At 47.3% G+C, this 20,698-nt stretch overlaps 8 protein-coding genes across 8 annotated transcripts; 5 read left to right on the top strand and 3 right to left on the bottom strand.

The window, feature by feature from the left end:
• Positions 1–75: 75 nt before the first annotated feature.
• On the bottom strand, positions 76–647 carry Z518_03504 (uncharacterized protein; the record flags this gene model as incomplete). Its single annotated transcript, XM_013420529.1, has 2 exons — positions 76–228; positions 333–647. The coding sequence occupies 2 exons, from the start codon at positions 645–647 to the stop codon at positions 76–78; spliced, it is 468 nt and encodes a 155-aa protein (XP_013275983.1).
• Positions 648–3,545: 2,898 nt separating this feature from the next.
• On the bottom strand, positions 3,546–3,986 carry Z518_03503 (uncharacterized protein; the record flags this gene model as incomplete). Its single annotated transcript, XM_013420528.1, has 1 exon — positions 3,546–3,986. The coding sequence occupies one exon, from the start codon at positions 3,984–3,986 to the stop codon at positions 3,546–3,548; it is 441 nt and encodes a 146-aa protein (XP_013275982.1).
• Positions 3,987–4,699: 713 nt separating this feature from the next.
• On the bottom strand, positions 4,700–5,873 carry Z518_03502 (uncharacterized protein; the record flags this gene model as incomplete). Its single annotated transcript, XM_013420527.1, has 4 exons — positions 4,700–4,800; positions 4,859–4,999; positions 5,050–5,709; positions 5,750–5,873. 4 exons carry the CDS (start codon positions 5,871–5,873, stop codon positions 4,700–4,702), a joined length of 1,026 nt encoding a protein of 341 aa, XP_013275981.1.
• A 487-nt stretch (positions 5,874–6,360) lies between these two features.
• On the top strand, positions 6,361–8,145 carry Z518_03501 (uncharacterized protein; the record flags this gene model as incomplete). The annotated part of the gene is made up of 4 exons (XM_013420526.1): positions 6,361–6,732; positions 6,794–6,940; positions 6,989–7,628; positions 7,679–8,145. 4 exons carry the CDS (start codon positions 6,361–6,363, stop codon positions 8,143–8,145), a joined length of 1,626 nt encoding a protein of 541 aa, XP_013275980.1.
• Positions 8,146–9,953: 1,808 nt separating this feature from the next.
• Z518_03500 (uncharacterized protein) lies at positions 9,954–11,056 on the top strand (the record flags this gene model as incomplete). Its single annotated transcript, XM_013420525.1, has 2 exons — positions 9,954–10,794; positions 10,881–11,056. 2 exons carry the CDS (start codon positions 9,954–9,956, stop codon positions 11,054–11,056), a joined length of 1,017 nt encoding a protein of 338 aa, XP_013275979.1.
• Positions 11,057–11,765: 709 nt separating this feature from the next.
• Positions 11,766–12,275, top strand: Z518_03499 (uncharacterized protein; the record flags this gene model as incomplete). The annotated part of the gene is made up of 1 exon (XM_013420524.1): positions 11,766–12,275. One exon carries the CDS (start codon positions 11,766–11,768, stop codon positions 12,273–12,275), a length of 510 nt encoding a protein of 169 aa, XP_013275978.1.
• A 2,865-nt stretch (positions 12,276–15,140) lies between these two features.
• On the top strand, positions 15,141–18,691 carry Z518_03498 (nonribosomal peptide synthetase 4; the record flags this gene model as incomplete). Its single annotated transcript, XM_013420523.1, has 3 exons — positions 15,141–15,635; positions 16,229–17,563; positions 17,891–18,691. The coding sequence occupies 3 exons, from the start codon at positions 15,141–15,143 to the stop codon at positions 18,689–18,691; spliced, it is 2,631 nt and encodes an 876-aa protein (XP_013275977.1).
• A 691-nt stretch (positions 18,692–19,382) lies between these two features.
• Positions 19,383–20,033, top strand: Z518_03497 (uncharacterized protein; the record flags this gene model as incomplete). The annotated part of the gene is made up of 1 exon (XM_013420522.1): positions 19,383–20,033. The coding sequence occupies one exon, from the start codon at positions 19,383–19,385 to the stop codon at positions 20,031–20,033; it is 651 nt and encodes a 216-aa protein (XP_013275976.1).
• Between the last annotated feature and the right edge of the window lie 665 nt (positions 20,034–20,698).

Raw genomic sequence — 20,698 nt, 5'->3', positions numbered from 1 at the left:
TCACCAGTGATCTGTTGCACCATCTCACCATATTCTTAGGCACCATGCCCGGTTAACTCTCCTCTCTTTCACAGCTCAAAACTCATCTGGGCTCCAGTGTAGCAAGACTGCATCCTCTATCCTCCCTCGAAATCGGCGAGCTTCATGATGCTTGACGTCTTTTTCTATAAAGAATTTGCAATCTTCTATCGTCTCGAACTCGTAGAGAAGGGTATGCGTAAAACCGGGCTGTGCCGATCAGATGTTAGAAAACTGACAAATGGATCACCTTCAGAGTCTTGCCTCCCAGGTATGACTGTTTTACGGACAAGCACGATGGCCAGAAAACGCACCTTGTTGGGCACCACAAAGAGATTTTTCCCTCCCGTGATCGATTTGATGTAGGGTTTATTGGTTTCGGAATGAATGCATGCATCTTTCATGGCAAGAGACGTTTCGATCACCTGAATTACAAGATATGAGCATGGTGATCCAAGGGTGCTGAAAATCGACGCTTCGTATGCGGCCTGCCCGAGAGGACGAAAGGGCACAGGGTCGTGCCCAAGGACACCCGATAGAATGCCCATGATAGTGTCTCCTACCTCAGCAATTTGCTCCGGACTGACGTCGGGCTTAAACTTCATCGTCATCTGGTGATAGACGACCATGATTGCGGTTAACAGTGACTTCCTTGCAGATTGAAAGATGATTAGGTGTTTCAGGGAAAAGAAACACAAAGAACTGGATGAACAGCTTATATGCCACAGTATAGACCATAACACTTTCACGCAAGGCCGTTTCGTCCTCTAGATTCGGCACGGTGTAATGGAGCTGATGCTTTCTCAGAGACTGGGAAGAAGTCCAATAATGCATAGCCAAGTTACTGAAACTGGGGAATCGAAAATCACGATGCACTAAGCAAATTGTATCATTATTTCCTGCTTTGACACGTGTTTGGGTGATGAGACGTCCTGGAAGAGAAAGATGCGTTCATCTCAGGATATCTCGTGAGCTGTGCAATGAGTTTGCTATCTGCTACTGCCCTTGCGCAGCGAATTCTTTGGTGTCGAGGCATTGGGGGACCAGACCAGCTACGGTGGACGGGTACGGCGCGCACAGGAGGACATTCCAACTTGTTTTCTCACCTAAACGAGGCCCCTTCACATGTCAAAGCTTAAACTGCGCGTGGGCATGTCTTAGTGGAAAGAAGTAGGGGGATGACCCAACCTAACGAAATGGGCCTCGGGACGCCACAGAGCTTCTCTAAATGGAGGAAACCAAAAACTGTGGAGGGAATGTCTTAGGAAAGAGACTCTTGGTAGAATGTTTGTTCAAGCACTGATTGAGTCTAGTTGTGTGAAAATTGTCCGTATTGTGGACCTCGCTAGTGACAGGAATCGAAAGACCTTCTACGAGACACCCAAGGGGGCCACGGAGGTACTCAGCCACCCCAAGGGGACCCACCAGATATCGTCAACGAAGGAAGTGGCCATGAGATTGGCAGCAACAAGAGGTCAAAAAGTCAAAATATGCTCTACAACACCAGGAATGTCTACAGCGAGGTAAAGAACTCACAAATGGCCAAAGCTTGAAGTTTTGGTACCTCGATTTGTCAGGTCATGTGGGACTCGATTCCACTACCCCAGCGTCTCGGTTGCCGGGAGCGGATTGCCGCACTGTCTTAGTCAGTTTCGCTAGCTTTTGAGCTATCGAAACATACGAGTCGAAAATCCCTCCGCAGGGTTTGATTAGCCTGCGGAAACTTGCATCGCAAACTCTCTCCCCAGTATGTCCGACGTAGACTACGTGAGTAATACCCTTCCCCCCGGCCATCATTCTCACAGGCGAATTCATTCCTCCGTAGTGCTGTAATCTTTACTGAATTGCATGCCAAGTATCGTTGTCTTTGTTTCGAGACGCCGCTGAGGGTAGATTGGCTGGGTGAAGACTGGCATGAACATGACGTTGGGATTAGTTCCCTGTCGCTACTCGACCACATTGCACCAATTCCCATGTGCCTGATTCTCCCCCGAGTGGCAAAGCCTGCCACTTCCTGGGAGTGACCATCTCAGCAAAGTCATATTCAGGCTGACCTTCGATAATAGCAAGCAGACATAGCACAACGCCCTACGGTGTAGTCAACTTTGGATCCAATACATCATAATTTACACCTCATTTTGCTACCTTGATGTTAGGGGTGACGTTTATGAGCAGGTTGACGTCGCTAGGGTACTCCTGGTTGCTTGCAAAAATGCCAAGGATTGCACCAACCACGCTCATGTTTACCAAGGATGAAGATACGCATACAGTGCAGGGTTACTAATAATATCAGCCTTGCGGTCCGACAACAGCCTTGTCGATTAAAAAAGGGCAGTCTCTACTCCGTACTGCTAGGGTAGTTCACTGCTGCGTGGAGTTGGCTCAAGGGAATGCCTCGGGAGAGAGACTCTTGGTAGAGAGTTTCCTGTTGTGCGAGCGGATAGAAAGCCACACAATCGAGACCTCGGTGTCGCACTTTGCATAGACTCCCCTAGCGTTGTAGTGCCTATTTTGACTTTGAACCCCTCTTGTTGCTGCCGCCCTCATGGCCACTTCCTTCATTGACGACGTCTGGTAACCTCCCCCTTGGGTGCGCTGAGCACCTCCAGACAATGCTCGCACAACAAGGGCCAATTGAGTGCGCAGACAGTTCTAGACCCACTCTCTTTTTGTCCGAAACTCTCTGCCAAGAGTCTCTCTCCCGAGAGGCTCCCCGGCTCAATGCCCTAGTGTCAAACTTGGGGTGCAAATTGAGATGTATTGAATGCTTTGTCTCTTTAGCAACTAGTCCCGCCGGGTTACTAGTATATATCTTGCACAGGGATGATTACCCTTTCCCAAGTAAAGGCGTACTGTTCATTGTTCGAACTTAGTCAGCGCAAATCAAAGGGGGTGGGGGGTGGGGGACCAGTATGCATCGATACCGCAACCTGGAGGTACTTTTGTCTATTCTCTGGAACGTGGAGAGCCTACAACAGTGAGTCCACATAAATTGGCCACTTCACTGGACGTTCAGGTCGAAGTGCAGCATATTTTTCTTGTCCACCGTCATTGATGGGACATACCAGAACCCTGCATATGCTCTCGGTTATTTTGCCAACACTCCTCTTTAGAAACTGACGTAGCTTGGCACTGAGAAAAAGAGTACCATATTTTCAGCACGTCAAGTTTGATGCCCGAATCGCGTAAAGCCGTCGTCAATAGGTCCAGGACGACTAAGGCTCTGCAAGTCGGTTTTGGAACCCTAGATAAGATATCTGAACGCAGGTTGCTTAGTCTCAGAGTCGATCTAGACTCATTAGTCTCACTATCTACTCGAGCTGCTCTCTTGGACATTCGTTTGCTTCTTCAAGCTCTACATACTAGTCCGCCAGTCATATGTTCGACACCCACTCGTAAGGCTCTTCTTTCACTTGTTGCGGTTGAGCAGGGCCCTATCTGATCTACATGGAACATCAGCGCGATTGGGATGGCTTTTCTGCAATAATCCGGGTGGTAGGCTCACACTCAAGCGATATTGCTCCTTGTCAAAGGTGTGGTGTACCCTCCTTGTCGACTCCTGCATCTACAAGCAATTTATTCGCTTGAGATACAAGTTTCATGTATTTTCGTGCTCCAAGATTGTCGACGAACTCCAGAATACGTTTGGCATGCTGTTGTTGGTCATCAAACTCGATGAAAAATACATAATCGCCCTTGTAGGGTCCCACGGAATCAACCACGAAATTGATGTGAATAGTGGTCCATAATGCGACTTGATTCGTACGGTCGTCAGCGATAATCCGATTCACGGAAAAGAGACAACTCTTGAGGACTTTATGGATAGGCTTGTAGAATTCGGCGTAGAGGTCATTTGTGTATAGAGCACTTTCGCCACTAGCAGAGATATAAGAATGTGTGCATGTCGGTGTGCGAACAGCAAGAATGGACTGTATATCCAGGTTTTCATAACTCTTCAGGAAAGCCATTGCAGCATGGTGGCACCTTGAAGCCATGGTAAGGTCCCGATTGTGGTATGGACGTAATGTTGTACGAACGTGTAGACTCGGGATAAGGCTTACACGAAGTCGAAAAACGCTACTTGGAATGGAACAACGCCGGCAGTCATTTTATGATTATTGTGGAGGTGAGATGACATAATGCTCATGCCCCGTGTCTAGTCTACTGAGTTGAAGAGACAATAAGGAAAGGGGGGATCGAATCTTACGACGTTTCAGGTGACCTGGCCGAATTCGAGGCCCCGGATCACAACAAAAAGGGGCAAAAAATAGCCCGGATTTGTTCTCATCATAGATTGTGGACGTGATCGGTCATCCAGAAGATGCCAGCCCGGAAGGTTTGGTGGGGTCACGCAATACTTGGACGAACCCTGGGACATGACTTGGGCAAAAGTAGCTGGCGTTCTGGCCAGACGTCCGTGCAATCTGAGAATGCAGGAAGCTCTGATCTTCCGAAGCATACTGTCTAAGGAACACAAAAGCTTGCGAATTTACGACCAATGACATATGCAAGCTTGTGTTGACTTGTTGCCTAACGTTCCTAATTCTGCCTTTAAACTCACCCGAAAACCTCAAAACGGTTTCCATGTTCCGAAAGCGTTTTCCAACGCGAACCGATGAGGCTCTTAATGGCTACCGAGGGCTCTTCTGCCTCTGGGACTCAGTAAAGTATGCCTAAGAGTTCAGTTCTTCTCCCCCCAGTATCGCTGGGGGAACCACTGTTCTTGCGTCAACATATTGCCGTCCACATCTCCACAGAAGAACCATTGAGTGTCTCCCCATCCTAGACAGCCTCAACAAAGTCAGTTTGAGTCTTTAACTTCACCGACAACAATACACACCTCTCTGATCAGCGACATAAATCCTCGTACCTCTAGCACGCTGTTTAGCTAGACCTGCGGCATAGTCTTCTACTCTGAAACAATATCGACAAATGCCCTTTTGTTGCCAAGTAGGTTTGTCATCCGGGGTTGTCATCGATTCTATCATCGCGGTCAGCATGAGAAGCGCCATTTGGGAAGTAGGTCCAAACCAAGATTATATTTCATCAGCTCCAGGTGCATTCCGCTAGGATCTCGGTCAGATCGCAAAAATCCAACGCCGGTGAGGTCGTCTTGTTTGAAATTGAAAGCATCGATCCATTGCTTTGCGTAATGCGCTTTGCCGAATGGATGGAAGCCCACCTCCGGACGGAAGTCGACTGCAGAATCATGATACATCCCAAAGGACTGATAAAACTCCATGGTTTTGTCGTAGTTACTGCAGTTGAGCATGAAATGGAGCCACTGCATGTCATTGAACTCGGGGACGCGGATCTTTGCAGGATCATACCGTGATCCTTTCTCAATTTCGACAAGCTCCACGAGGATGTCTTCAGTGTCGATGAAGAGCGCAGTGGTGGTCTTGCCCCATTTGCGCTTGATAGTGATTGAGTCGTACAGAAAGTTGATCTGGGGGAAGCTCTTCTTGATACGCGAGACTTCCGCCTTCACGTCTCCAACCAACATGGAAAACCCACGAGTTCCGATCTGGTTGAATGGTGCAGGCCAAGCAGGACCTCGCGACAAGTTTTTCCATTGGTAGAAAATGACATGCATGAATGGATCGGCAGGCAGCCTCATGCAAGCCGTCTTGACGAGATCGGATTTTGAGACGCCTCTGGCGGAGTAGTATTCTTCGGGAACATCTGGTACTGTGAGTCAGCAACAATGATCGTAGTCGCAGTGTCATACCTTCCAAGGGTTCATAATCTCTGTCAAGAACAAAGCCGAAGTCCTTGTAGAATTCTATTTGAGCATCCACATCCGAAGTGGCCTGGTGAGCGGCAAAGAGGGAGATGTAAGTTGATTTAGACATGTTTTTGGCAAAAGAGTTCTCAGATACGGGATTGATCAGGTGAGAAGACAGTGTAATTTTGCCTTGAACATTATCTTCTGATATACTGCTCGTTCCGTTGAGGGGATCCTGCCCTGTATGAATGGAATGCCGCTCGAACCTGTTGAATCAAGCAGAAAATTATCGAACATCACTACGAGTAGCCTAACTATTATACACGGCAATCCACTATTGCAATGGAGTTATAGAATTTGTAGCTATGTTCTCCACAAAAATCTCCCTTCGCTTGGGCTGGTCTGGACGAGGACGACTCGAAGCTTACGATACTCAAGAGCTTTGCCTCCACACTGCAAGCATACACGTAGCCCCCACCCCCCCGGGGGACCATGTCCAGTATTCGACGACTGCAACAGATATCTTATTTGTATCACTCTGAGATTTCGTGAATTTTGCAGCCAGTATCCAGAGAGTCATCAGTTTCAAGATTGCCTTGCCGCGAATTGTATCCATGACGTTCATAGATCACATATCTTCCGATCTGCTTGGGCCATGGTCTTTGCAGAGTGTGGCCGTCGCTATCGCAGCATTGGGTCTTCTCATGTACTTATGGATATTTATCGACTTTCAGAAATATCCCGACGTACCGACTCTCAGGCTTTCTTCCAAGCCCTGGATCTGGGGAGCCAGGGAAGATGCCAAGTTATGGGTTACGGACGCGCTCTCTGTACTGCTTACTGGTTACGAGAGATATTCTAGCAAAGGACAGAACTATTTGGTAACCAGACCGGAGGGTAAATTGATGGTTGTGGCACCACGATTCATCGAAGAGGTCCGACGTGCACCAGAGACTCACGTACAGAACCTGCCGGCAAACAACGAAGTAAGTACAAAAGTCTATTTCGTCGAAGGCCATTGTTGAACTGATCCGTAGCTCTTCTTAGCTGACACAACTGCGATATACCCTTCACCCAAAGATGACTTATAACCAATTCCACCATGATATACCTTTGCGCAAAAGTCTGACCGAGAGCCTGGGTCCGAAGCTACCTGACATCGTTGAGGAGGCAAAACTGACCCTGAACGCACGAGTAGGAAAGTCAAAGGGCAAGTCCACCAGCTTTTGATCCCCTTGGAAGTCAAACTCATTAGTATTAACAGAATGGGTGTCGTACAAAATGTATCCACTGGGATTCCAGATCGTCACACGTACTGCTAATAGGCTCCTCTTCGGCATCGAGCTTACTCGTAATGCCGAATTTGAGCAGTTATCGATCAACTACGCTGGTATCTTGTTTGGAGGTGCCGAAAAGATTCGTTCCTACCCGAGCTTTCTGAAGCCCTTGATCATGTGGTACGCAACGGATATCCATAGAACTCAACGCGAGGCGAGTAAGCACCTGGCTCCGGTGATTGAAAAAAGAATTCAAGAGGAAGATAAGTATGTCGCTGCAGGGAGCCACGATGAGTGGAAAAAGAGGAAGCCGGAGGACGTGATTCAGTGGGTCTTGGATGTGGCACCTCCGGAAGATCGACGTGTGGACCACTTGGTGTACAGAATGCTACACATCAATGTCGGTGCTATTCACACCAGCAGCATCTCGTTCTTGGAGACCATATACTTCTTGGCCATTTATCCTCAGTATCACCAGGATTTACGCGACGAAATTGAGTCGGTTTTCAAGCAAGAAAAAGCCTGGACCAAGCAAGCACTCACCAATCTCAAAAGACTCGATAGCTTCATTACTGAAGCGTTGAGACTGTGCCCTTTTACGGCGCGTAAGTTCTGAAGCCCTTCTACGGAAAAGTATTCTAACAGACTATGCCAGTGAAATTGCAGCGGTGCACCGTTCAGGACTGGAAAATGAGTGATGGCACCGTGATTCCCAAAGGAGTTCACTTTTGGTGTAATTACTTTGCCATGAGCCAAGACGATGCCTTCTGGGAGAACGCCAAAACGTTTGACCCTTGGAGAATGTACCGGCTTCGCCAGCAACCCGGGCAAGAAAATCAGCATCAATGGGTTATGACCACCTCCACGAACCTGACATTTGGCCACGGGAAACACGCTTGTCCAGGCCGTTTCTTCGCCGCAAATGAGATCAAGACTTTACTCGCCTTGATCATTATGAACTATGACATACGATGCCGAAATTTGCAAGGTGGCTTGGAAGCCATTGTCCGCGGTGACTGGACGAACCAGTCGAAAGACCCTATCAAGTACCCGGTTATGGACTTCAGATATCGAGAAGACGATATCCCTAAGGATATCCGTTATCTATTCACAGAAATCTAGTCAAGCCAATCGCGCTACGTTTGGTAAGCCGTACTAGGTATTTGAGGAACAGATTCGAGCTGCAAATAGCAATCGAATTTTCTGACAAATGGTTTCTGATGAGAAATTTCTTCACGGAATATATGATTTAGATAGCTGAAATTCTTCACCAACATCCTCCTCAAGCTCATCTCGTCAAAGCAAACACTAATAACAACACAACAATAACGATCAGCCATGGTAAACTTCCGAAGGATGAGGGCTCCGATGTAAGCGTTATGTGACCGTTTTCGGTTAGTTTCGAAACCTTTTCGGTAGGCTGGGAGGAAGAGTCAGTTTTCCTAAGTACAAGAGATGTAGTTCAGAGTAGGACGCCGTCGAATTCTTTACGCACTTAAAGGTGCAAAGCCAGTCGCTTAAGGTACCTTGACCCTGGAGCGTGCAAATATTTCGGTGCTCAATGAAGTGGGAACAGGCAGGGTGTACGAGAGCACATACTAGGTCCGCCAACTTCCCCATTTTCAAAGTCTCCAGAAGCTTCCGTGCTTCCTCACTGTGGCCAACATCCTCAAAAGGAGCTGTTCCGTCATGATTCACTCTAGTGAGCTCTAATAAGAGGTCCTCGCCGCCACTTTTGATCCGTTAGAAACGGTGGCTAAAGGCCAGTGAAGCGCAGGAAAAAACACATACGGATGCTTGACCATAAACTCGCTGACATCGTAAATATTCCCGTGGAGAATCACCCACAGGTCGTCCTTTTGATTATGTCGAGAGATTTCTTCCAATGTGTAAACATTCTTGTCTGCCATCTCGTCCTGAGGTGTGAAGCAACACCACGTTCCCTAGAGCATAAAAAGCTGTTAAGGGGCCTTGCAAGGGGAGTATTAATTGCACGTTTACAAGTGGCGGGTGCCTACGAGTCGTACGAAAAATAGATGAAGCATGCAAGACCCGTTTCTGTGCAGGGAGCAGCTGGATATCCAATCCACCAATCATAAATTTGATTCTACGGACCAGACAAAGCCCAATCATCACATGCAGTATATTATCCGAAGGTCTCCTTGAGAGTTTTGCTGAAGGTTCACCTCTCGGAGTACAGCAGACCCGGCGATGCTTGGCTGGCTGAGTCCCCTCGTGGTCTCCGAATTTCTGTCCAGCGAGCTTGCACAATGTCAGATCCCGAGAGCCATTTGTGTAGCCCAGAGCCTGGACTTTCAGAAATCTGTCAATATAGCGACCCGTAATGACAGAAAAGTGTTGGCTCAAAGCTTCGGGCCGTGAGATCTGGCTTATAGTCAAAGATTGGGATATTATCTGAAGACTACTTACTCATCCGTCCTGGGAACTAGGTCTTCTCATGACTTGACAAATGGCCCAAATTGAATACAAGGTAGTTCAATGACCGGCGATGACATTGTTTTGGAAGGGAACACTAAAGAGCAGTCATGCCGTGCATGACGGCAAGACGCTGTGACTATAAGGCTATCAAAGTGCTTGGAGGTGGAACAAGGCAAATCTCAGCTTTTCGCTACAGAACAGTCGTAAAACTCCATTTTGTTCATTGAATCATATAAAGGCTTGCATTTCAGCTCTGATCACTACCTATGGTAGGCTGAGAGCCTTGGTGTGGGCAGCGGAAATAAAGCACCTCATCGAATCAACCTCGTATTGTACGATTCGGTCGCGATCAAGCAGATTGTAACCGTGCCCAAGCTCTCTGAGGGCTTAGCTTTAGCATCAATCATCAATACATAAGAATCAACACCGGGTCGGTCCCTTGAGTGCACTTTCATGAGCTGACTTGAAACGACTATGAGACTGTGTGAATCATGATCGCACCTGGTGATATCCCGGAGTTCGACTCCTTGCCCAAGGTTGGCCAAATGCCACAGGGCTGCGCCTGGGGCCTTTTCGATAGCAATTGCCAAAAAGATCGCCTAGGCTGTCTCAATTTTTTGACTCCGGAGGTGGTGCAAAGGGCGTCCAAAGAAGTTCGTGATGGCGTTTCTATCTCGCTCAACTGGCCCATGGGTGCGATTAGAACGCCACCGTTCGGACGCAAAGGCCTTGGACATAAAATCCACACGTTTAAAGACAGCCCATATAATGTGTGGTCGCTCGAAGATGAAGTTGAATTCAACACCCAAAGTTCCAGTCAGTGGGACAGCCTCGTCCATTTCTACCATCAGCCTACCGGCCTGGCATACAACGGCATCCGACCGGTCAAGTCGAAATTGGCAGAAAAGTTTGAAAACGAAGTACAACTACCAACGCTCGACCTTTGGCATGCACGGGGCGGTATGGCCGGGCGGGGAGTCCTACTAGACTACAGAGCGTGGGCAGAAGCTAAAGGGATTTCATACAACTGTTTCGACAGCCACATCATTACCATCTCTGATCTCGAGTCCATTGCTGAATATCAAGGCACGAAATTGCTCTTTGGCGATATTCTTGTCATCAGATCAGGGTATACTGAAGACCTTGGTGCAGCGGACGCCGACGAGCAACAAAGATTTCTCAATACAGGGAGAGCTATTGGTATCGAAGGAAATATCAATTCTGCAAAGTGGATTTGGAATCACCACTTTTCTGCAGTGGCAGGAGATATGCTGGCCTTTGAGGTAACACCACCACGCATAGGTAACCGTGAGGGAGGCATTGCCGACCTAGGTAAGTGGTCCTTTTTGCCTTTCTTTTCACCTTAAGCGCCATATCTAGCCAGTTCATTATACCTCGACTGATATGTTCGGTCCTAGTACTGCATCAATACCTTCTCGGTCTTTTTGGCGTGTCTATTGGCGAACTATGGGACCTCAAGACCTTAGGGGAGTACTGCAAGAAAGCGGGAAGGTATGAATTCTTTCTCACAAGTGTGCCATTAAACATACCGGGGTTGGTAGCCTCACCACCCAATGCGCTTGCCATATTATGAACTGGAGCACGAATGAACAGATGCGACAGCAAGGGAAGGAAACGTGTACTGTGGCGTCGACATCTGCGCAGACGGTCCATGATTCTAACAGCGTGTCGATCAAAATCTTGTTGTCGTCGACGAAGCATTCTCCTTGTAAGCAGCACCCTCCATGGACCTCTCGATGTTGCTTGGAAAAATAGCCCACGATGGTCAGTTCCGGGAGAAACTAAAAGAACCCGTGGACACCAATACATAGCCATGAGGTATTCTAGTTTCCCTACGCTATGTTGCTGAATCAAAAGGCGGGTGATGCTTATGGGTATCCAGAGGAGATTGGATCTGTCTGTCAGGTCCAAGGCCATGTGTGAAAGCAGTGTCTTAATTGCCTTTTTAGAGATTTTGTCCGAGGTACCCGCCTCGAGCTTGCCGAGAAATACTTTCACAGGCGCGGCCCTAGTTGTCGAACGGAACGACTCGTAATGCGCCCTCCACACTGTCCATCGATGCAAGTTCTCTATTGGGCATATCATGTCCTAGAGATCTGAAAGTTACAATTAGCATATATCTAGCCTTTAGCAGTTAACGCTCCAGTCAGTCTCTGCGAGACTATTCAGGCTTTTTAGTTGCTTTACCTACAGGTAGAGTGTCATCTCTTTTTCAGATACGTCGGCGAGGCACCACTTATCATATCAGCTATACTTTGAAGCATTGGGCCCGAACTTGATTCATGGCCACGACAGCTGCGCAATCGCCCTATACCACAGGGTTGTCGGATAGGGAAGGGGTGATTGACGCGTGTTTACGATGGAGCTATGGCATTGACAAAGGCGATCGCTCGCTTCTTGCATCATCAATGGCCGCCGAGGTTCGCCTGGATCTTTCTGCATACAAAGACAAGGGTTTTGATTTGCAAGACACTTGCGCAACAAGGGAGCAACATCTAGATGGCCTTCTTGAGACCATGGGACGGATGGACACGTTGCATCTCCTGAGCAACTTTCGGGTTGCTCTTCTCACCCAAAGCACGGCTGAAGTTATGTGCAACGTACAAGCTCACCACTATCGTCTTGGTGAAGGTGTCAAAACTGGAGACCGTGATTGTTTTGTCATGGCTCATGAATACCATGCAGCTCTGGTTCGTGATGATATCAGTGAAGGAAGCTTATGGAGGATCAAATATCTCAAAACGTTCCCAAGATATGTCAATGGGGATCACAGGATTATTGGGCTTCCATGAGGAACGCAAAGCTAGATATGGAACATCGACTACTGTTCAAGGATTTGGCATTCAGTCTTGCCGTATGAACTCATGTCTACGGTCTCTCACTACAATAGCATTTCGTTCGATAAGCCTGCTTACTAATCCTTACCGTTCTGGCCTGAATGACCTGTGGCTACAATATGCACCTGAGAACTGTGCCCGTAGTACTGTAGCGGACCCTGGAACTTAGGAAGTGTTGGACAATACCATTGAACAAATGCTAGCCAATCGTTTATGGCAGACCAGGATATTTTCCAACATTCGCTCAATAGGCGGTATCACCATTAACAGGCAGCAATGGTGACGTACACTCGTTGGATAGATATATAGATTGGCTCTATCCTACACTCATGAGGAGAGCCAGAGCACTCTTTCAATTCAAGAAGCTTGACAGGAAGATATTCCTACATCCAAAGACGTTGTTAATGTAATAACACCTTTGTTAATAACAATTTATGGACGAATGAGCAACGGCCATCCGCTCCTCACTCTAGCATTTCCGATGTCTTCTGTAGTCAATGTCCAACCTGCAAGGATGGTTGGGGATTATTAGTACAATGGCTGCTCCCGCTGTTGAAGGAAATCCTCGTATCTTTACCGTAACCCTCGGCCAGAGCATCCACATGTGCATATTGTATTTCATCCTCGCTGGTGACGTTTCAAGCTGTTCTACATACATTCGGTAGAACTTGCATGTATACGTGATCTTTTCAATAAAGGTCCTTTACTGGTTGTCTAATGATGCTCTTGGCCTCTTCTATCCTGCGTGGGATATTTGGTATGACGGCTGTGTCGACAAGCTTGATGTGCTTCGATACATTATCTTGTGCTTGGTTGAACTCTAGCCAAAATATATATTGTCCGACGTACGGGTTAACCTCGCTTTGCTTGAAACCCATGGCTAGCGTGAACAAGAAAATCATTTTATTGCTCCTAGGTCCCTTTACTGGGAGAAGCGGTTATCATTCCTATGTAGGATATAAGGGTAGGAATAGGAGAAGAAAAAGGGTCAACCAACGTGTATAAATACCGGTAACCTGGCAGTACCAGTTGCTAGATAGACAGAGCATTCAATTCGTATTCTGTTGGCATTCCCTAGTTTGACAGTAGGTGTTGAACTCTCAAACTTGGGGGGGTGCACATGAGATGTATTGAACGATCTACCTCTTTGGCAACTGGTCCTGCTAGATTACCTGTATAAATACATGTTTGGTTAACCCCTTTTCTACTCCCATTCTTCCCCTATATCCTGCATAGAGGTGATAACCCTTTCCCAGTAAAGGAGTACTGCTCATTGTTCGACATGAACAATTGGTGGCCTATCGTTCGCAGTAGACCAACTCCTTCTGCAAAACTCGCTCACTAGGCTGTATCACCATCAGTGCTGCACACTCGCTGTCAAACTGGGTTCAACTCGAGATGTCTTGAATGCTCCCTTCTCTCTATCCACTCGTCGAGGCATTGAGGCTTCTTTTATAGACGTGCGAATACTACGTCGTTACACAGAGCAACCATCAGTGACGTCGTCGTCCATGGAAATCTCTCACCAGTGTTTCAGCTGTGGAGCCTATACACAATAGCCCTTTGTTCAACACTCGCAATATCCACTCGCGTCGCATACACCTTCCAGCATTGTCCTCGTTAAGACATGGTGATCAACATCGCCGACATATGGTCCATAGACTGGATCCGATGGGGGATATCGTACGTGTCATGGGACACCGCGATTAACATCGTCCACACGTGATCCATAGACTGGATCCGATCAGGGGGGTTCTGGCAGATAAAGGCGGGCATTCTACCCATTCCTGGGTGGGCCATGGATTGGATCCGATGGGGTTAGCCTATCCATGTGGACCGATCAGATTTCTACACCACTATTTATTGGCTTTCTAAGCCACTCGCGAGTGCCACTCGTGATTGCTTATCGTCGCAACTCACGAGTGGCGAGTGGCGAGTGGTCACGAGTGGCACTCGCGAGTGTGCAGCACTGATCACCATTGATAGGCAGCAGCGTTGACGTACGTTGTGTAGATAGAGATATAAATTGGCTAAGTACCTAAAATTCTTTGGCACCTTGACCGTAATTGTTGGACCGAGAGAAGATTGACTGATTGCATCTAACTGAACGAGGTGCAAGCTACAAAAAGGCCACGATGGCCGCGGCCCACGTGACCATGCTAGGCCCAATGTGGACGGGGTGCTACGTCCACAACGAGGCATATCATATCACAAGGCCCTTGAAGAGGATAGGTATCTGTCAAACTGGGGAACAACTTGAGATGTATTAAATGTTCTGTCTACCTTACAACCGGTCCTGCCAGATTGCTGGTATATATACACGTTGGTTTGACCCCTTTTCTTCTCCTATTTCTACCCCTAAAACCTGCATAGGGGTGATAACCCCTTTTCAATAAAGGTGCACTTACTACTATTCGGCCATTCAATGAGACCTTGTTCGACAGTATCCCCTTGTCCTTTGGCATTCTTTAAGATGATCGCGAGCTTATTTTTTCGAGACGAGACTGAAAATCTCCCAAGCAAAACATCCGAGTCGAATCCGGACTTTACGCTCTCCAAATCTCAATGCAAGCTTGACACTTTGACAATTGGACGACACCGACATCGGACCATTTTCAACACGGAGGACACCGCGGGCTCAAAAGACCCCTCTGCTTTTCTTGAAATGAAATCCAATATCTGACAACAATACCGATGAACTGCTGGACTATCAATTCCGTTTGGATTTGCATCTTTCACCATGTCAACTTCAGGATCGCCCATTTGGTCGCAGCGAGCATCGGAGCAGGAGATTTCAAAAAATGAAATTCATCACGCAGCATGCTGCTCCCAGCGAGCAGACGGAGGAACCGATCATTGCGTTTTGGCAGCCATGTCCTTCAAAAATCCACGCGTTACCTGAGGTTGCTCGTTTCAGCAGAACCAACTAAGGTCGACGTTCTTCTCTTGACCACGGGGGCGATTTCTGCCATTGCATCAGGTATCTCTTTTCCACTGATCGGTATTCTGTTTGGTCAACTCGTCGACGACTCCAATTCTGCAACTTGTAACCAGGGAACAAACGATTACCAAGGCGATGTCAATTCCAAAATTCTTCTCATTCTGTATTTTGCCATCGCTCAATTTGTCACCATTTATGTTCATCTCGCCTGCTGGAGTTTCACTGGTGCTCAACTGGCCCAACGATTGCGAGAATGTTATTTCAAGAACCTCTTGCGACAAGAGCCGTCTTTCTTTGACGATCTAACTCCCGGAGAAGTATCTTCGCGACTCAATGGCGATATTCAGACGATTCGCTTTGGAACATCAGAGAAAGTTGGAATATGTCTCTCCAGCCTTTCTTTTTTTGTCACCGCAAAACATTGTCGCCTTCATCAAAGATTCAAAGTTGGCAGGAATGTGGGTTTCACTCGTTCCGGCATGTTTTTTGATGTCATTTGTTGGCAGCCACTATATCGAGAAGTATTCGGGGATGGTTTCCGACTATGGAGCGTCTGCTGCGTCCATTGCATCAGAAGCTCTTTCGAACGTCATCGTGGTCCAGGCATTCTGCACCAATTCTCGGCTGGAACAAATTTTTGTAGGCAATCTGAAATCTTCGCAGACAGAAGGTATCAAGAAAGCAATTGCCACAGGAGTGCGATCAGGCGTGATGTACTTTATTGCTTATGCGGCGAACGGTTTGGCCTTCTGGCAAGGGAGCAGAAGAATTGCAGACGCGGTTCACGATGATGCGGAGGGTGCCTCAGTCCAATTCAGAGCCTATTTTGGTCACATTCGTCGCGGAACCGCAGAAGAGTACTGATGGAGAAGTCGAGCGAGTTTCGCTTGCTCCCAATTTGAGAAGGCTCTTGAACGAGATCGATGACAATTGTCTGGATCGGTACTAATATACATGGTCCCGACAGCATACATTCCAGTTACTCGAATTCCCATCCTCATCAGTGCAAAGACAGACCGGAAACGGTTGCGAGAACTTGGGATCAAACCTGGCCGTACAAAATTTACCTAAGCTCAACGAAACAACCGGATCAGCTCCGGACACCCCAATTGAAGCTTCGATCAAACAGATTTGGTGTCATACATTGAATGTCAATGTGGACCAAATCTCCAACACCGACCATTTCTTCGGATTGGGCGGTGATTCGATCTCGGCAATGAGACTCGTAGCCAAAGCGAGAGAGTCGGGCCTTGTCTTAACCGTCGCCAAAATTTTCAGTCATCCAATTCTCTATGAAATGGCGCTGAACACTGAAAGCCTTTTCTCAACGTCACCACCAGATGTGGCGACATTCCCCTTGATCAGCCAATCCTGGCCTCCTGAGATCGATTGTGACGAGGCAGCAAAAATATGTGGTATTGAACCCTCACTGGTGGAAGATATCTACCCGTGTACACCCCTTCAAGAAGTTTTGATGCCTTTCCCGGCAAAGGATTCTCAAGTCTACGTTGCACAAAGAGTAGCGGCGATTCCGACCCACATTGATATGAGCAAATTCATCAAGGTCTGGGAAGATACAGTCGCTCAGTCTCCAATCCTGAGAACCAGAATAGCCCAATTCAGCAGCCATGGCTTGATGCAACTGGTTGCCCGAGATAGTTTTTCTTGGAAAAGTGGCCAAAACGTTGCAGAGTACTTGGGACAAAAGCATTCCAACAAAGCTCGGCTCTCCTTTGACAAGATTTGGAATCATCGGCGACCGAGATGGGAAAACATATTTTGTGTGGACTGTCCATCATGCATTGTACGATGGTGGTCGACACTACTGATCCTTGAACGCTTGAGACGGTGCTACGCAGGGGAGAAAACTGTGCGCCCATCAGAGATGAAGCTTTTCATCAGATATCTGGTGGATCCTGTCCGCGAGAATTCAAAGCAATATTGGCGAGTTCAACTTCGAGGTGCGACTGGGTCTCAATTCCCTGCATTGCCATACCGCTCATATTTGAGCAAGCCTGACTCTCAACTCGAGCATTTTATTACGGTACATAAACACGTTAGGTGTGATATTACAATTCCAACTATCATTGGGCAGTCAAGGAGTATCTCGATACCATTCATGATCAAGCAATTGCAAGAATGTCCTATGAGCATACCGGATTGCAGAATATTCGCAGACTTCATGGCCATGTCACACATTGAAGCCGCCGGGGAAGCGATCAACTTCAATACTTATCCGTTGATACTCGTGTGCTCATTGAACACGGATGGATATTTGGTGGTGGCAAGCTTCGATTCCAGGGTGATCACAACATCACAGATGCAAAGAGTCCTTTCTCAATTCGATTGTGTCGTACAAAAGTTGCTCTCCCATCCAGAAATGTTGCTATGCAATACCAGATGCATCAGTGGCCAAGACTACTCTGAAATCTGGAGCAGAAATCAGCATGCGCCCACATCGCTTAACAAGTAGTTAACCATTCGAGAAATCTCACCAGTCAGCAACCGTATCCGCCTCCAGTCGTCTCCTGGATTGTGGGCCCAAAACGCACCCATAAGCTGACACCTATTGGCGCGATTGGAGAACTCATGCTTTGAAGGTCCTTTATGCTCTTCTGATTTCCTAGAGGATTCTCCTTGGTTGATCGCAGGATATGGAGGATTCGCTGGTCGTCATGGTCGGGTTCACAGAACCAGGGATCTAGTGAAATACGACAGCAATGGTACAATTGTTTTTGTAGGTCGAAAGGACACGCATGTCATGTTTGAAGGGCGAGACATTGATCTCCTTGAAATTGAACGGCGAGATCTTCTGCCAGAAGCCATCGAGATAGTGGTGGAAGTTCATCATCCTCGAGACGAAGAAACTTCTTCCACGGCTCCTCTACTTACTGCACTCTTCACTTACAGGCCAGAGAGCAAAACAAATCATGCACCGATAGCGGATATTGGAGAATACGAAAGAGACAAATCTCAAGACTTGTCTGGTCTGTCTTTCATGCGATTACCACGTTTGCCGGCACAGTCTGTTGCCGGCCTTGAAAGGGCATTTGGAGAGCGTCTCCCCTGGGACATGATTCCATCTTTATATGTCACAAGCGAGTTGGTGGGAACTCCCACAAGCTGCCGACAGGACCTGAAATCATTGTCGCGAAAACTGTCCGCAGTACGCATTTCGGAATTGAAATCAGCATGTCAACAATTTGTTGAAGCAGAACGGAAGAATTTGGCAAGTCTGATGAGTAAAAAGGAGACACTTCTTCAACAGCTTTGGAGTCAAGTTCTTGGTATCGAGCCAGAAGAGCTTAATCAAGATGACAGTTTCTTCCGCTTAGGAGGAGACTCAATTCAAGCCATGAAATTGGTTTCAGCAGTTCGACTCAATGGGTTCAAATTGTCGGTAGCAGCGCAGAAATGGCTCAAAATCTAGAACAAGCATCCCCTCCCCACGAAGTTCTCAAAATCCATCAACCATTCTCCAGTCTGAACACTCCAGACGTTGACGAATTTATTCTTAGTCATGTGCAAACACGCCTGGCAGACCCAAGCAGAACAATAGTGGATATCTTGCCCACCACAGAGCGGCAACACTTCGACATTGAAGCGACTATTTTCTCTCCACGCAGCTCCGTGCAGTACCACTTCTTCTATCTTGACCATTCAATCGATAAAACAAGGCGTTCTCGATGTTGCAAAGAACTGGTTCATTCTCATGAGATCTTACGAACGGTCTTCATTGATCATGACGGGGAGTCTCTTCAAGTTATTTTACAAGATTGGGATGTGCCCATTGAAGAATATGACGCCGACCAAGATTTGGAATCTTCGGTGCATCGAATTTGTGAGGCTGACATTGAAAGCCGTTCCGTTTGGGCTCAACTTCCCTCAAATTCATGTTCATCAAAGGGAAGATCGAGAATTGTTTTGTGCTGAGAATCTCGCACGCCCAGTACGACGGAATATCTCTCGCTGAATTGATGTGGCAAATTGGCATCCCGTACGAAGGCAAACAAATACTGGAAACGCCTTCGTTCTCATCATACATTTATCGTACGGTTTTGGAGGAGAAACGGTGATGCATTAGGTGCTGGAGCGGATTGTTAGCTGGATCATCTCTTTCAATGTCGCATCCACCATTTGGTATTGAGAAGTCATCCGAATCCATTTTCATTACCCGGAATGTCGACGTTGAGAGTGGACCAAAGGATATCACTGTGGCAACACTGCTGACTGCATCATGGGCTTTTGTTCTCGCACGACACCTCAATGTACGGGATGTGACCTTCGGAAGTGTGGTCACAGGACGCAGCCTTGAGCACTTTGACGCGGACAGAATTATGGGCCCTTGCTATCATGTGAGGATAGATTTCGAAAACCGTTTTACAGTAATTGAATTTCTTCGTTTTGTTCAGAATCAAGCGATCGAATGTGGCCAGTACGCAGCGATTGGACTAAAACAAATCACCCAAGCTTGTACCAATTGGCCCTCGGATACAAAGTTCTTCGACTCACCTGTTCACCACCAAGACATTGATTATTTCGACACGCTACCTTTCGGATCAGGATCTTGCAGAGTTGGCCTCTTGAATCCTCATCCTGAACCAGCACAGGAGTGGAAAATTGTGTCGTTTCCAAAAGAAGGAGAAATATGCATTGGAATTGAGACAAGCGAATCTTGGGTTGATTTCGCTACAGGAATGCTGTTGGAGCTGGCTGGAACTGTCACATTGTTTGCTCAGAAGCCAGATGCAGATCTTCCCTGGCTGAGGTAAAGGTTAAGATGAGCTGGTGTCGGTATATAGAACCCTCTTGGTGACTTTGGTAGATTGTAAAGCATTTCAGGTCAATCGCTGACCAATCCAAAAGCATTCAGTCATAACTATTCTCTATTCACAATCTCCATTTTTGACTAGCAACAATACAAGCACAGAAGTAATAACTTGATGCAAGGATTTATGGGGGCTCAAGCGGTTCCGGGTTCGCCGCTGAAATCCGATACCCGGAGAGTTGTCAAATTATCCGTCAGGAAATCGTGGTAAAAGTTCATCAAAATCGGAGTGAAATGACGATGGGTTTTGGAAAGGAAAATACGAATCTTGCATTAAGGGGGTCCCATCAGAGTCGCAATATCTAGCTTCGAGATATAATGTTGTCATTTCGCTTCATGATCACTAAAACACTCTGATATGAGACGATACGTCTTCATGCATTGCGACACGAGGTCTAGAGTTGCGGTCTCGTATTCAATTTGACAAGTAAGAGTGCGGAAGTCCTCGTAGCGAGGATCGAAAAACCTTCTCACTAGGTGACCGACGAGCATTGGAAGTTTCTTTCAGCCCGACCCCGGTCACGCATTGGGACGGGAGCCAGATCATGACCATCAGTTTCCCAAATCCTTACCGAGCCGCATACATACTTTAACCGAAAGAATCAATTG

This window comes from Rhinocladiella mackenziei, assembly GCF_000835555.1.
Source record: "Rhinocladiella mackenziei CBS 650.93 unplaced genomic scaffold supercont1.2, whole genome shotgun sequence".
Lineage (NCBI taxonomy): Eukaryota > Fungi > Ascomycota > Eurotiomycetes > Chaetothyriales > Herpotrichiellaceae > Rhinocladiella > Rhinocladiella mackenziei.
The sequence above is the reverse complement of the archived record's forward strand: the minus strand, read 5'-3'. Positions and strand labels throughout refer to the sequence as shown.